We start from the raw sequence: 15,399 nt of genomic DNA, 5'->3' as shown, positions 1-15,399 counted from the left end.
GTATTTATTGGTATTGATTTGATGCATTTGTTCATCCGTGGATGATAATAAAAGGACGTAGCTACGTCTTCATTCATGTATAATAATAAAGGGCGTGACTAGGCCTACGTCTTCGTGTATGGTAATAAGAGGGCGTGGCTACGTCTTTCAACCAAATAGTGTCGCAGTTTCTCCCTCAAGAACGCGCATCATCAGCATCACCCGACAGCAGGAGGAGGAGGAGGAGGCGAGCATCCTTCATGATTCTGCATTAAAGCCGCACTCTAGCCTATATCAACAAACACCGGGCCTTTACGGATCCAACAGCAGCTCTGCGTGAACACCACACATTAAATCATGGATAATTCCGGGAAAGAGAAGGAAGCCATGCAGCTGATGGCAGAGGCGGATAAAAAAGTCAAATCATCGGGTTCATTTCTCGGAGGGATGTTCGGGTGAGACAGAAATTATGCTGGTCACGATCTGACATTCAAAGACATCCAATGTCCTGTAGTTTTTTCAAATAGCATATGTCTATAGAATAAAAACACCGTATTTTTTGTGCATTTTATACCCTATTAAGCACGTATAAAATCAGCGGCATCCTTCCGCGCGTTTCTCAACATGTCCAATGTCAAATATTTTCTATGTTGCGACATACACACTGCTTTATATTTGATAGGCCTACATAATTTGCTGCACTATTAATTTTGAAATTGCCTTTAAATGAAAGAAATGTTGATGTTTTCACAGGGGAAATCATAAGGTTGAGGATGCATGTGAAATGTATGCCAGAGCTGCCAACATGTTCAAGATGGCCAAAAACTGGAGTGGTATGGACAAGTAATTTCATAATTCATATGTAAAGTGGTCAATTATTTCACTAAATGCTTAATATTTTGTAATGCTCTTAAAAGTAGGCCTATTATTAATAGATATTCACTCCAAAGCATCATTTGACTGGCCATCTTTGTGCTCGAACCCAGTTCATGATTAGTGATCTTACTGCAGTATACTGATGTGTATCTAAGCATTCTCCCTGCTTCTGAGGAGTTCTGTCATTATTGTCAGTGATCTAAAGATTGATGTGTTTCGCTGCTGTAGCTGCAGGCAGTGCTTTCTGCCAAGCTGCAAGACTTCACATGCAGATGCAGAACAAACTGGACTCGGCCACCAGCTTTGTTGATGCTGGAAATGCTTATAAGAAGGCAGATCCTCAAGGTGAGAGAGCTTAAAATAACACTGTTTTTTAAAGGGGACCTATTATGCGAAATTCACTTTTACATGGTGTTTGAACATAAATGTGTGTCGGCAGTGTGTTACACAACCACCATATGGTAAAAATCCACCCACTTCTCCTTTTTTAATCCCCATAAATCAGCAGTGTCTCAGAACAAGCCGTTTGCAGATTCTAGCATATGTGACGTCACAAATGTGTAGGCCCCGCCCACGACTGCTGACAGACTCCGCCCTATTCGCATAGACTCCGCCCCTCAGGGAGCTGTACACCGTTCGCCATGTTTATCTCCTCACTAGAGCATTTAACACTAGCATTCATGTAAGAAATGTATTCTTATTAAAACTACTAAAGTTATTCAGTCAAGAGCAGTGAGTGATTTTATGTTTTTCTTTTGTTGTTTGATTCATATTACCAGCATATGTATGTCCTGTATATTACGCCGCTTTCACTTTAATACACAGATCTAATATACACATGCGATTTTTTTTACTTGCCATGTACGTTCACAGACATAATCGACTGTGTTTATGTGAACTTGTTTAGCATAACTGTGAGTATTTGACAGTTTAAGCGCAATAGCTTAAGCACGCAATAATACTCACGGGACGCACCGTCTGACATCCAGCTTTCTGTGCTATACGTGTTTGGGGCTGTGCGATATTGAAGAATGCGATATGCGATAACTCCTTAAATAATGCGATATTCGATATGCGATACGATAATGCTTAAAGTGTGTAAAATAAACTTAAATTATCTTTAAAATATATTTAAAATGATATAACCTACATGTGTTTTACATTATTTTTATGACAAGAAAGTGAACATCAGCGTTTTACTGTAGCATAGGCTAAGAAGTGTTATTTTAACATCAGTGTAAACCTCAGGGTTTCAGGTTATCCTACATTAGGTTTATTTAATAAAAGATACTGAATCATAAAATATAAAAATAAAACAATGCTTAGTTTTCACTGTATGAATTAAATATATCCTGATACTTATTAAAGCTAAGAAATTTTTTGTCTTTTATTCATGACCCCATTTATTGCAAGCTGTTGCGATATGCATATTGCGATATATACATTTGCGCTATTTCGATATATTGTGCAGCCCTACGTGTTTATTTGTGTATTTTTCATGTTTAAATTCCTTAATTTGTGTATTTCCGTATTTATTGATTTGATGCATTTGTTCATCCGTGGATGATAATAAAAGGACGTAGCTACGTCTTCATTCATGTATAATAATAAAGGGCGTGACTACGTCTTTGTGAATGAGAACTTAGTTTAATACTCACGGGACGCGCCGTCTGACATCCAGCTTTCTGTGTGCGTGCTTCGATGTGTGCGCTCAGAAAACCATATATCAGAAGTTTAGACTGATATGGTTTTAAAACACATGCAGATAATAAACGTTCATGATGATGATGAAAAACTGCAATGTCACATTAGCATGACTGCGATAGAGAGCCTAAGCCCCTCCCCTTCCGGTGGACCACCATGGGACCTTATTTTGGAAAAATATTGTATGGAAGTCAATGGCGAGAGATAACAAATATTTTGACCTCGTTTGAATTGTGCCCTGAATTACACATATGATGTTTGTCAATTTAAAAGATACATTTTAAAGTCAAGAAAGTCACAGTTTGATGTAAAACTGTTGAGGTGTAAGACTGTGAACATACGTCATTACAAAGACTACAAACCCAAAAGGCGCACATGTGACGTCATACCTTTTTTACTCAATGAATGAAGCTAACTTTACTGAAGCTAACTTTACTGAAGCTAACGTTACTGAAGCTAACTTTACTGGAGCTAACTTTACTGAAGCTAACTTTACTGAAGCTAACTTTACTGAAGCTAACTTTACTGAAGCTAACTTTACTGAAGCTAACTTTACTGAAGCTACCTTTACTGAAGCTAACTCTACTGAAGCTAACTTTACTGAAGCTAACTTTACTGAAGCTAACTTTACTGAAGCTAACTTTACTGAAGCTAACTTAACTGAAGCTACCTTTACTAAAGCTAACTTTACTGAGGCTAACTTTACTGAAGCTAACTTTACTGAAGCTAACTTTACTGAAGCTAACTCTACTGAAGCTAACTTTACTGAAGCTACCTTTACTAAAGCTAACTCTACTGAAGCTAACTTTACTGAAGCTAACTTTACTAAAGCTAACGTCTGTCATGTTTTCTATAGTCTTGCGTTATAATCGTAACGTTACGCCGTGATGCCGGAGTGTGTTGTACCAGACTGCACACACACGAGCAACGGTGACGTATAGTGCGAGACGAGAGATGAAGTTCACAGCGATTTCCACATAAAACTAAACGTTACTCTTCTGTTTTATGACAAACTGCGACTTTCTTAACTTTCATAATTATCTTTTAAATTGACAAACATCATATGTGTAATTCAGGGCACAGTTTAAACGGAATAAAAAGATAAGTTGTCTCTCGCCATTGACTACCATACATATTTTTTCCGATGAACCGGAAGCGGAGGGGCGGGACTTAGGCTCTCTATAGAGATAATAATCAAAACGAAGCAGATTTTTAGTGTTTAGAGTATATCCGAGGCACGAGCTGTAGTGGCTCCGCCCTCTTCCGGAAAGAGGGGCGGAGCAGCAGCTTATTTACATTTAAAGATACATGCACGAAAACAGCATGTTTTTCCTTCCACTCCAAAATGGTAATTTACAACATGCTATAATAAATATTGTATTACATCATCAAAACTTATATTACATCCTGTAAAAATGGACATAATAGGTCGTCCCCTTTAATAAACAATCTAATTTCCAAAAGTTGTAACACGTCTACACATGTCTGTTGCTTGATTTAATAAATGCTTGGATGAGATTATGAGTGAAGATGAATTTGTAAGAATTGCATTTGACTCATTTTGTTCTCTTCTGTTTGAATGAATCACACAGAGGCTATCAACTGTTTAAACGCAGCCATCGATATCTATACAGACATGGTAAGACACTGGGACTATTGTTGCGTAGAAATTAATGCATTTTCTGTGGTTTGTTAACCTGAATGTGCCTTTTTACTGAGCATGTGGATGTTATATAACATTAAAATCTCGCATTTGTATGTGTGATTGACAGGGAAGGTTCACGATTGCTGCAAAGCATCACATGACAATTGCAGAGATCTATGAATCCGAGCTAGTGGATATTGAAAAGGTGCTGTTTGCCTTTAAACATATATTAGATGCAGTCTTGTGTATTATTTCCCCCCAAAAAATGCTTTTGAAGGTCAATGTAACAGGCCTGAATGTTGTGATGTTGTTTTAGACCATTGCACACTATGAGCAGGCCGCGGATTATTACAAAGGCGAAGAGTCAAACAGGTTTGTGTTTTCATTGTTTGTCAGTGTCGTTTTTCCTCTGTGTAAATTCTATTAGAATGTCATTCAATATTTATAATTCTCCTCCATTTCCTTTTATTGTGGGTTGTAAAAAGAGCTGTTCACTCTCTGTAAATGCTCATTGATATTGCTTGATGTTTCCTGGTTAAGCTCTGCTAATAAGTGTCTGCTGAAGGTGGGCTCGTACAGCGCTCAGCTCGAGCAATACCCCAAAGCCATCGAGATCTATGAGCAGGTCAGTGGGACACACTCAACCCTTCTTTTATTATATTACTCATTTATGTATAGTATTATACATAATAATACTACGTAGGCCTGTTATATATTATTTATTTTAGTTTTTACAAAAATAATATTTTTCTAACAGACCAGTACTACATTGAGTAGCAAAAATCACATAAGAATGTAACATAATAGAAACTAAATATTTTCCAAATTATTTTTGACACATATTTTTTTTTTTACTTAAATTTTTCACAGTATAAATTGGTTCTATAAAGAGTTGCATGATTAATGGTTAAATAATAATAATAATATTGTCTTTTAGACAAAAAATAATTCGGATATTAAGTTCGGATATCATGTTCCATGAAGATATTTTGTAAATTTCCTACCGTAAATATATAAAACATGTATTTGTGTGAGTGAGTGCTGCACAATCGTGAACATAAATGCACAACTTTAAAGGAGATTTTCTCAATGTTTACATTTTTTTTTCTCAGATTCCAGATTTTCAATAGTTGTGTCTCGACCAAATATTGTCCAATCCTAACAAACCACACATCTATGGAAAGCTTATTTATTCAGCCATCATGTGATGTATAACTCTCAATTTCAAAATTTACCCATGTGACTGGTTTTGTGGTCCAGGGTCACTCACAATATAGTACGTTTTAGTGGTCTTGAAGTAATTATTTATTCAAAATAAGTACCTTCTCAAGAGAGTATGTGATTTGGGAAGAAACAAGTTAAGTCTTTATGAGATAGATTTCTTTCTAAATAATTCATTAAAATTAATTTAAATATTTTTAAATAGACTGCAGCAATTCATGTTTAGTCAGAATATCTAGTAAAAACTAAATTTGTTTAGTTATCTGTTCAGAATTGTAGGAGAATCATGATCTCTGTTTTAAACATAATGATATCGCTTCCTCACTTCCTTGTAATGCATCATCCGAAAGCAGCATTTTTAAACTTGCAGACGCACCCAATTTCTCATAAACCTAGATTACAGGTTAGTAAGTCAATAAGTAAATGAGTTTTACAATATGTTGGGGAAATGAGAGTGAGAAAGAGAAGTACAATTCCTTCAGTGCAGTTCAGTTCAGGACAGATGATATGAGAGGTAGGGAAGTGGTTTACAGTAACCAAAAGGTTACAAGTTTAAATCACAGAAATAGCAATTCGTGCAACATCAGTATTTTTGTCTTTGTGTCTGGTTGCTTCGCAAAATGTACTATAAGGAAGAAAGCATCTGCTATAAAAATAATAATAATAATAAAAGAGATCTATGGAGCATGTAACATTATTGAAGGAGACTTTGGTTTAGGTAAAGTAAGTATGCTGGACACCAGTGCCCCTTCATGTTTGCATTGTAAATCTAATCATATCCTTCTCCCCTCGGTAAATGAACACAGAGGGAATGAAAGTTAAAGCTGGTCTCTTCACATTCAGGTTGCAACCAGCACAATGGACAACCCTCTTCTGAAATACAACGCTAAAGAGTACTTCTGGAAAGCTGCTCTGTGCCACTTCATCGTGGATGAATTAAACGCAAAGGTTAGTCTTTTTTTTTTACTTGCAGTATAAAGTGTGTGTGGGGTATTTAGTTCTTTAATTAAATGACTATAGTCTCGTATAGTAACAATCCTTCTTACTAATCACATTTATTTATCTAAAAAAAAATGTTTTAAATTAGCTTCACATTAAAAAAACAGGAAAATAACTGTGTTAAGGCCTGTTCAGACCATCGATAACTATAAAGATCGATTCGAAAAAATCATTCTAAGTATAAAAGAATAGCAGAGTTCACACCACAGCTATAACGACACAGAGAAACAATATCATTGGAATAATGAACGATTAAAACATTGACAGCCAATCAGAATCCATTCTGCTTTAAGAGCTTGAGCATTTAAAGTGGCAGATGACAAAACTGCAGCACATGCTTAGGGGTCCTTGAAATCCTTGAAAGTTTGTGAATCTGAAAAAAAAAAAATCAAGGCCCTGGAAAGTTTTTGAAAATAATCACACACAGATACAGGTCCTTGAAAGTGCTTGCATTTATTTTGTGCAAGAAGTGTTCTGAAAAAAATTCCATATTCCCTCCGGTCCGCTAATGTGTTATTTCGCCAGCACTTCGTGGCCTATGCACACTAGCTTGCTTGATTTACGCTAGTTACGCGCATTTACACATTACGTTAAGTGTTTGTTTCCCACGTGAGGTACTTTGTGTTGTACGTTGCCATGATGTTCTCGCGCGCAAAACTGTAACAATGTATCTTACAAGGTAACACGATGTAACCTTGCTCTCACTTGAAATGTGTCCCCACATTAAGTCATTGAATTTAAGCGCATTGGATCTGGAAAGTCCTTGAAAGGTCCTTGAATTTGAAGTTAACCGAGGTGTGGGAACCCTGAATAAACGAAACCATATTGTGCGTTGGTGTGGATGCTAGTTATTGTCATAGTTATCTTTATAGTTATCTTTCTCAGTGTGAAGGGCCTTTAATGTTGTAAAATGAATCATTTATGAAACAATTTCAGTTGTAAAGCAACTCTACAGAAGACACTAGTGTCATTCAGCTCAATTTAGTTCAGTGTCGTTCAGTTCAATAACTGTCAATGTTGCAGAGTTCATCAATTATGAAACCAGTTCAATTCAGCAATAGTGTTATTATTTAGCTCAAGTCAGTAGTAATGAGGTGTTCACCCATAAATAAAAATTCTGTCATTATTTACTCACCCTCAAGTTGTTTCAAACATTTATACATTTCTTTCTTCTGTTGAACACAAAAGAAGATATTTTGAAGAATATGGGAAACCAAACAGGATTCAACTGTTTGGTTACTCACTTTCTTTAAAGCTCTTCTTTTCTGTTCAGAAGAAATTCATACAGATTTGGGATAACTCGAGGGTGAGTAAATAATGACAAAATGTTCATTTTTGGGTCAACTATCCCTTTAAGCCGGTTGATATTGCAGTTGTCTTACACTGACACCTAGTGGCGTTCATGCAGCAAACATTTTCAGTCACCAATGCCATTGTAGAAAACTTCTGTTCCCAGTCAGCTGTTCTTGCTCCTGACATGTAACTGCTCATCTGATGCAAATCTTCTGTTTGTTTTCTTTCAGCTTGCAATTGAAAAGTATGAAGGGATGTTTCCTGCATTCTCTGATTCAAGAGAATGTAAGCTGTTGAAAGTAAGTTCAATTGTTGCATTTATTTAGCAGTATTGCGCTGCAGTGATGATGCATTTTTGTTGGCCATCCCAGAAGTTAGCATCCCCTCGACAGGAACCCAACACAATCTTTTTCATTGGCTTTTGGATTATTACAGAGAATAAGCTCTATGAGCAAAAGTTTATGATTCTTACATGTTTTGTTTATCATGATAATCACAAATGAACATAACTTTTATGCATTTTGAAGCCTAAATACAATCGGCAGAAGTAAAAGGCTAAATGTGGGCTATAAGTGGACAATCCGTGTAAAGCAATCGGTCAGTATGTACAGTATACTGAGTGCTGTAATGTGGTTGTCATATTTTGCAGTATTTGCACTGATGGTTTTGTCTTCTTGCACAGAAACTATTGGAGGCTCATGAGGAGCAGAACAGCGAGGCGTTCACTGAAGCCGTAAGTTTATATCCTCTAAAATGTGCAGTGGCTTTGGATGATCATACTGTACACTTTGGGATATAAAGGTTCTTTATTGGCATTGATGGGTCCATGGAGAACCTTTAACCTCTGGAAACTTTCCATTGCACAAAAGTTTCTTTATAGGTTTTTCAGATTATTCAAATATTCTTCACAGAAAAAAAACTAAAAATAAAAAAAAGGTTATTTTAAGAACTGAAAGGTTCTTTGGGGAACCAAAAATGGTTCTTCTGCGAAAACACACTTTTGGAAGCTTTGTTTTTAAGAGTATATAAGAGACACCGGGGCTAGTTGTCACACGCGGACTCTGAGGTTTTAAGTCAAAAGTCCAGTTAAAGAAATGCTTTGTTTTGTTTTGTACTTCAATTTTAACTATCTTTAAGAAAAATAGATGATAGCCTACTGATATTTTTGTTATTTCTGATATTTTGTATATTGTGTTCGTTATTTTGTCTTGCATAATAGATTTAGTTTTGCTGAAAACACTATTTTTGAAGGTTCATGTCTATATATAAATTGACTTTCTTAAGAAATAATTGAGAAAAAGGTGTGACAACTAGCCCCTACGTCATTTATATTCATGCATTTGTCAGACATGCATTGCATTTGACCTGTTCATGCTCTGGAACGTACATCACAGAATCACTGTACAAATGTGTAGAATAATCAGATGCAGCTCATATGTTTTTCTCAGGAGTTTGATCTCTATATCATGTGCTGACCTCCTCCAGGTGAAGGAGTTTGATTCGATCTCCCGTCTCGACCAGTGGCAGACCACCATGTTGCTGCGCATCAAGAAGACTATCCAGGGTGATGCCGGTGACCTAAAGTGATGTGTCCAGGACAAATACTGTGGCATAATATCTAGTTTAATTTCTTACCGTATTGTGTGTGTGTGTGTGTGTGTGTGTGACAATCTGGTTGAACATTTCTGTAGTGATACTAGCTCAAATATCAGCCGTTTCTTGGAAAATTCAGAGGGAACTTGCATTGCAATGGCCTTGCGTTTGAGAAAATAGAAGTATATACAACACTAATATGGATAATTCTCTCATGGAAGGCATTTCTCTATCCCTTTACTTCGCCATGAGGAAATCTTTACCGTACACCCTTGTTTGTACTTGTGTGTGGCATGCGAGACCCGTAGAGCTGTTCTCTTTCTAATGTTCACCTCAGTGTTGTCACTGGCATTGTCATGCATGATAAATGTTAAAAGTGTGTTAATGTGCTGTGGAATATCAGGATTTTGTGAGTGCACTTTATTTCAGGCCTAATCAGCTGTCCGTTTAGATTGAAAACACATCGCCTTTGCTCAGTTAAACCATTTGTGTGCCACTGGTCTCAGAAATGCATCCTCACGTTGTCTTTGTCGATATGGCAGTGTCAGTTCTGTCGGAGTATTTGCTTTAGTGGTTGAATTAAGCGTTGTACATGTTTCATAATCAGTAGAATAGTGTCTCTTTCTCACTTATGGTGGTGAATTTCTCGGCTCAAGTGATTTTCACAGTGTGATATTACAGAAAGCCTTGATTCTCTAACGCAGATCATGTTGAATATGTACATGTAAATTCTGATTACTGATTTCTAAAGTATTATTTGTCATTTTACGTTTATTGGTTGTCGTTTCACATGGATACGGGGCATTTGTTGTTTTGGGCATTCAGACCTTATGAATTATTTTACTTTGAGTGCTACTTTTTGTGCTTTGAAATTCTTTACAATATTGTTGATAATTTAATGAAGAATAAACAGCTTTACTCTTTTGTCGGTAATTAAATTGATGATTGAATGCTCTATAATATGTTGTATGACTGAAAGGGGATTAAAAAATATATGTTAAAATGTGCTTAAAATAGGCAAGTCTTATTAAGACGTTTTAATAAATGTTCTAACTATTTATTCAAAGAGAAATGAATAAATAATCATCCACAGCATGTCTGGAGTTTATGGTCATATTTTATATTCATCCTCATGCATGGAAACTCTGAACAGCAAAAATCTGCAGTAAGACGTCATTTTTTTCTGACAGGTGTATGTGATTTCAAATGCAGTAAGTATGTAAGTATATATAGAATATATTTAGACAAAATGATAACAGCTTAATAGGGGTTCAGTTGCTGGACTATCCAAACCCTTATTAGGGCTCCCTGCAATTGAAGCCCTCACACTAATAGTGTCTCCACACTGTACAAGAGCAACAGGAGGACATTATAACACCTCTCAGTATTCTCTGGCTTAGGCAAATAAAAAGAGCCACACAAAATTGAGTTGGAGCCAGCTGTTGTCCCATATGCTCTATCTTCTCCGTGCCGTGTGCCCCTGCCAATGAGAGATAAGGTGAAAGCAGAGTTAAAGGTACAATATGTAAGACTTTTGTACTAAAATATCCAAAAATCACACAGTGTGATATATTTCCTGCAGTTGTGTACTTACAATATCCCAAAAGTTCCCAAAGATTTTTAATTTCCAATTTTAAGTAATGGGCCGTCCGGGGCTGCATTCCAGTCCACTTTTAGACACGCACTTGCGAACTTCCCTAAGCACTTCCCCTCGGGGGAATCCCTGTCGCCATTTTGAAGTGCGTTGCACTTCGCGAAGTGGACAAGGGAAGTTAATATGGACAGACTCTCGTTCCCTCGATTTTGACAGAAATCTACTTCATATGTACACTTCAGACAGCTCCATATACCACAATGCAACACGATTGTGACGTCACCACTCTATGATATATTAATTTATTTTTATTTTTATTGAAAACAGCCCAAACACACCTATATACATTTGGATGCTGCATTAAACAAATTCTTAAAGGGAAAAGAAATGTAAATAATAAATCAACTCCAGCTGATTCCAAGTGATCAAGGGCTTAGGACGTTCCAATTCAGTCCATTGCAGTTTCCGCCAGTAGTGGCACTCGTGCAACAAAGGCAATGACGTACATCCGAGTGAACGAGGCAGAGGGAAATTAGCAAGTGAAGGGCATGACAATTTTGGACTGGAACGCAGCCCTGAATGCAGCCAGGGAATCCCTGTTCACTTGTCGCCTGTCACTGACGTAATATCCGCGTTATCCATGGTTTCCGGCCGCTCGTACTGCCATGGCAACAGGTGTGGATAACTGCGTTAAGTCTAGCTCACGATGTTCTTGTTTCGTTCAAACATTATGGACCATGGCAAACAGACTTTGGGAAAAAAGGAGAACTAAAACGAGGATCAATATCGGCGTGGCGTTTTCGAGATGCCGAGAGCTAGCGTCCGCGACTTACTTCGACTTGACAGAGCTCTTGAATTAACTTTATTAGACAGGTGAGCAAATGTAACATAAAACATAAAATCACACTCTCAATAACTTTCAACACACTCAAATGCAGTTTAGTGTGATAGTGTAGAGCGAGTGAGACGACGCTGCGTTACCTCACAAGTTTCATTCGTCTCATAAACTGACCTGTGTGAGTATTAATACAGCACTTGTTGGTGCCAGTGCCCAAGACTCAAGGAAAGATACGGCTGTGTGTGGATTTGACCTAAATAAGTGGGTGCGGAGAGAACGTCACATCCTCCCTGCTGTAGAGCAGACACTTGCAGACAGACTGGTTAAACTGACCGTCTGCTAGCTGTCTCACGTCACAGACGTCAGATAAATCATCTAAATGGACAACATATACAGTTTGTTAGACCCTACACTGACTAAGCTACTGAAAGAGACCCTTCCAGAGGTCATATCCTCTTCTTAAAATCATTAATTCATCTCTGTCATTAGGATACCAAAAACTTTTAAGCTGGCTATTATCAAACTTGATAAGATTATTTAAACTTAAATTAGTCAATTACAGACTCGAACCTTTTCTGTCAAAGATACTAGAAAAGGCAGTATCCTCACAACTACCGTATGTTCCTTTTCAGAAAGAAATGGTATCTGCGAGGAATTCCAGTCAGGATTTAGACCGTTTAAAGCTGATCGTAGACTCGTCATCTTTTTCCAAATAATACAATTACTGGCGTGACAGCTGAAAATACGAATTTGAATTCTTATTAATATTAGAGTTCCAATGCATGGAAAAACAAGTCACATTTAAAATAATTATTGAAGAATTGTTAAACGTTAAAAAAAAAATATTATTAAAAAAAATATTATTAAAACAGGCGTCCCGAGATAACAACAAAAAAGGCAGATGGGAAATAATTAGCGTAGCTGCTGTTCATAATATGAATGCATTTGATCTGATTTAACTGTAGTATAAAAGGTATGAGATGCATTATGTGAATGCTTGGCTAAAGAGATGCGTCTTTAATCTAGTTTTAAACTGGGAGAGCGAGTCTGAACCTCGGACAATATCAGGAAGGCTATTCCAGAGTTTAGGAGCTAGATGTGAAAACGCCCTCCCTCCTTTAGTGGACTTAGTTGTACGACCAGAAGCCTCGAATTTAGCGATCTTAAAGAGCGCGATGGATTATATGGCGATAGAAGATCTCTTAAATACACAGGAGCTAAACCATTTAGGGCTTTATAGGTCAGTAACAATACTTTGTAATTGATACGGAAGTTAATAGGTAACCAGTGTAGAGATGATAAAATTGGTGTTATATGATCATATTTTCTTGACCTAACTCTAGCAGCTGCATTTTGGACTAACTGTAGCTTGTTTACGGAGGATGCAGGACAACCAGCTAATAAAGCATTACAGTAATCTAGTCACGAGGTCATGAATCCATGAACTAACTTTTCTGCATCAGAAACAGAGAGCATGTTACGTAGCTTAGCAATGTTTCTAAGGTGGAAAAAGGCTGTTCTTGTGACATTTGAAATATGATTTTCAAAAGACAAGTTGCGGTCTAGTATAACACCCAGGTCTTTTACTGTAGAGGATAAAGTAACAGGACGTCCTTCTAGATTAAGGTTGTATTGTAAGAGGTTTTGTGGGCAGTTTTTTGGACCAATCAGTAATACCTCCGTTTTATCTGAATTAAATAGAAGAAAATTACACGTCATCCAGTATTTTATATCTTTAACACACTCTGTCATTTTAGATAATTTAGTGTTATCATCTGGTCGTGATGAAATATATAGAGTGTCATCAGCATAACAGTGGAAACTTATTCCATGTTTTCTTATAATATTACCAAGTGGCAGCATATAAATTGAGAATAGCAGGGGGCCTAATACAGATCCCTGCGGCACTCCATAATTTACTGACGTTATCTTTGATTTTTCCCCATTTAAATGGACAAAATGGTAACGGTCTGATAGGTACGATCTAAACCAGCTTAATGCCTGTCCCTGAACACCAGTGTAATTTTGAAGTCGATCTAAGAGTATTTTATGATCTATAGTGTCGAACGCAGCACTAAGATTGAGTAAAACTAGTATTGAGATACACCCTTGGTCAGAAGCTAAAAGTAAATCATTTGTAATTTTAACGAGCGCAAGTTTCTGTGCTATGATGTGGCCTGAATCCAGACTGAAATTTTTCATAGATATCGTTTTCTTGCAAGAAAGAGCACAATTGAGCGGACACAACTTTTTCTAGTATTTTAGACATAAATGGAAGATTTGAAATGGGTCTGTAATTTGCTAGGTTATTTGGATCTAATTGTGGTTTCTTAATAAGAGGTTTTATAACTGCCAGCTTGAATGTTTTTGGAACATGTCCTAAAGATAGAGACAAGTTAATAATATTGAGAAGAGGCTCTTCCACTACAGGTAACACTTCTTTCAGTAGTTTAGTGGGTATTGGATCTAATAAACATGTTGTTGTTTTAGATGCAGTGATAGGTTTATTTAGCTCTTCCTGTCCTATAGTTGTAAAGCGCTGTAGTTGTTCTTGGCGATAATTGAGGCTCAATCATAAGACGCTGTCAAAGATTGTACATTTACAATTGTGTTTCTGATGCTTTCTATTTTCTCAGTGAAGAAATTCATGAAATCATTACTATTAAAATGTAATGGAATATTTTGGTCAGGTGATGTCTGTTTATTTGTTAATCTAGCCACGGTGTTAAATAAAAACCTTGGATTATTTTGGTTATTTTCTATTAGTTTGCGGAGATGCTCAGCCCTGGCTGAGCAAATGTATTGCTGACAAATGGGGTAAACCCCCCCAAAAAGTATAAAGATTTAAAAATTATCCTTAATTTGTATTTGTGGGCTGAACTGTGATCTTTAAATGGAGTCTGATTATAATATGTCTTCAGATTATTCTTGTTTTAAATATGTCTGACAAGATTTTTTTGGTATGAACTATTGTTACACTGAATTATATTTTAGTTGGTGTCTTTTGTAATCATTATTTTTTGCTCAGGAAAATATAAAATTAAACAGAACACATTCCAATGTAGGGGGGATATTAAAAAGCTGTATTAAAATGTAATTTTGGTGATCCTTGAACCCCCATTTTCGTCTTTGACCCAATCACAATTAAAGTATTGATACTTTTAACTTGTCATTTATTTGTTTATTATGGTAATTTACCTAAAAAAAAATATTGTTATTGTCTGATTGACACTTGAAAATATTAAATTGACTGATTCAAATTTGGTTCTTCAATCATAACCAATCATATGCAATAATACCCCTGATGTATATGAGTATATGATTGCTGTTTAGATGTCATTATTTTAGATGTTCATATATTGGATACTGTCAGGCAACAGATGTGTATACCTGAGGCTAAGTGAAGTAGAGATCCAGAGCATCAATTTCACCTCCGCTTCTTCCCTTAATGCCGCGAAACTTTCCAGTCTTCACATCAATCTTTACAGGCTCACCCAGGTGATCACACTTAACAGATACCGTCTTTCTTTCACCAGTATTTTTGAGAACCACAAGTTCCAGACCCCCACATCTGGTGTGATCACGATTTGGCCACAGTATTGCAGAATGAATTCTATCACTTTTGTCAAGGGTAAATGTTTGTTCTTTAGATCCTTT

General features: G+C 36.6%; 1 protein-coding gene across 2 annotated transcripts; it reads left to right on the top strand.

Moving 5' to 3' along the window:
• Positions 1-114: 114 nt before the first annotated feature.
• Positions 115-12,575, top strand: napba (N-ethylmaleimide-sensitive factor attachment protein, beta a). Of its 2 annotated transcripts, none has more exons than XM_079632065.1 (11): positions 115-434; positions 733-812; positions 1,084-1,200; positions 4,152-4,198; positions 4,332-4,409; positions 4,521-4,576; positions 4,745-4,829; positions 6,269-6,373; positions 7,948-8,016; positions 8,400-8,450; positions 9,203-12,575. In XM_079632065.1, the coding sequence occupies exons 1-11, from the start codon at positions 337-339 to the stop codon at positions 9,302-9,304; spliced, it is 888 nt and encodes a 295-aa protein (XP_079488191.1). In that variant the 5' UTR covers positions 115-336; the 3' UTR covers positions 9,305-12,575. The 2 variants fall into 2 exon arrangements, with proteins under 2 accessions (XP_079488191.1, XP_079488192.1); XM_079632066.1 differs by having other exon boundaries at positions 202-434; positions 9,166-9,284.
• Positions 12,576-15,399: the final 2,824 nt, after the last annotated feature.

Source organism: Phoxinus phoxinus (genome assembly GCF_949152265.1).
Source record: "Phoxinus phoxinus genome assembly, chromosome: 13".
NCBI lineage: Eukaryota > Metazoa > Chordata > Actinopteri > Cypriniformes > Leuciscidae > Phoxinus > Phoxinus phoxinus.
Note: the sequence above shows the minus strand (reverse complement) of the source record. Positions and strands in the feature narration are given on the sequence as shown.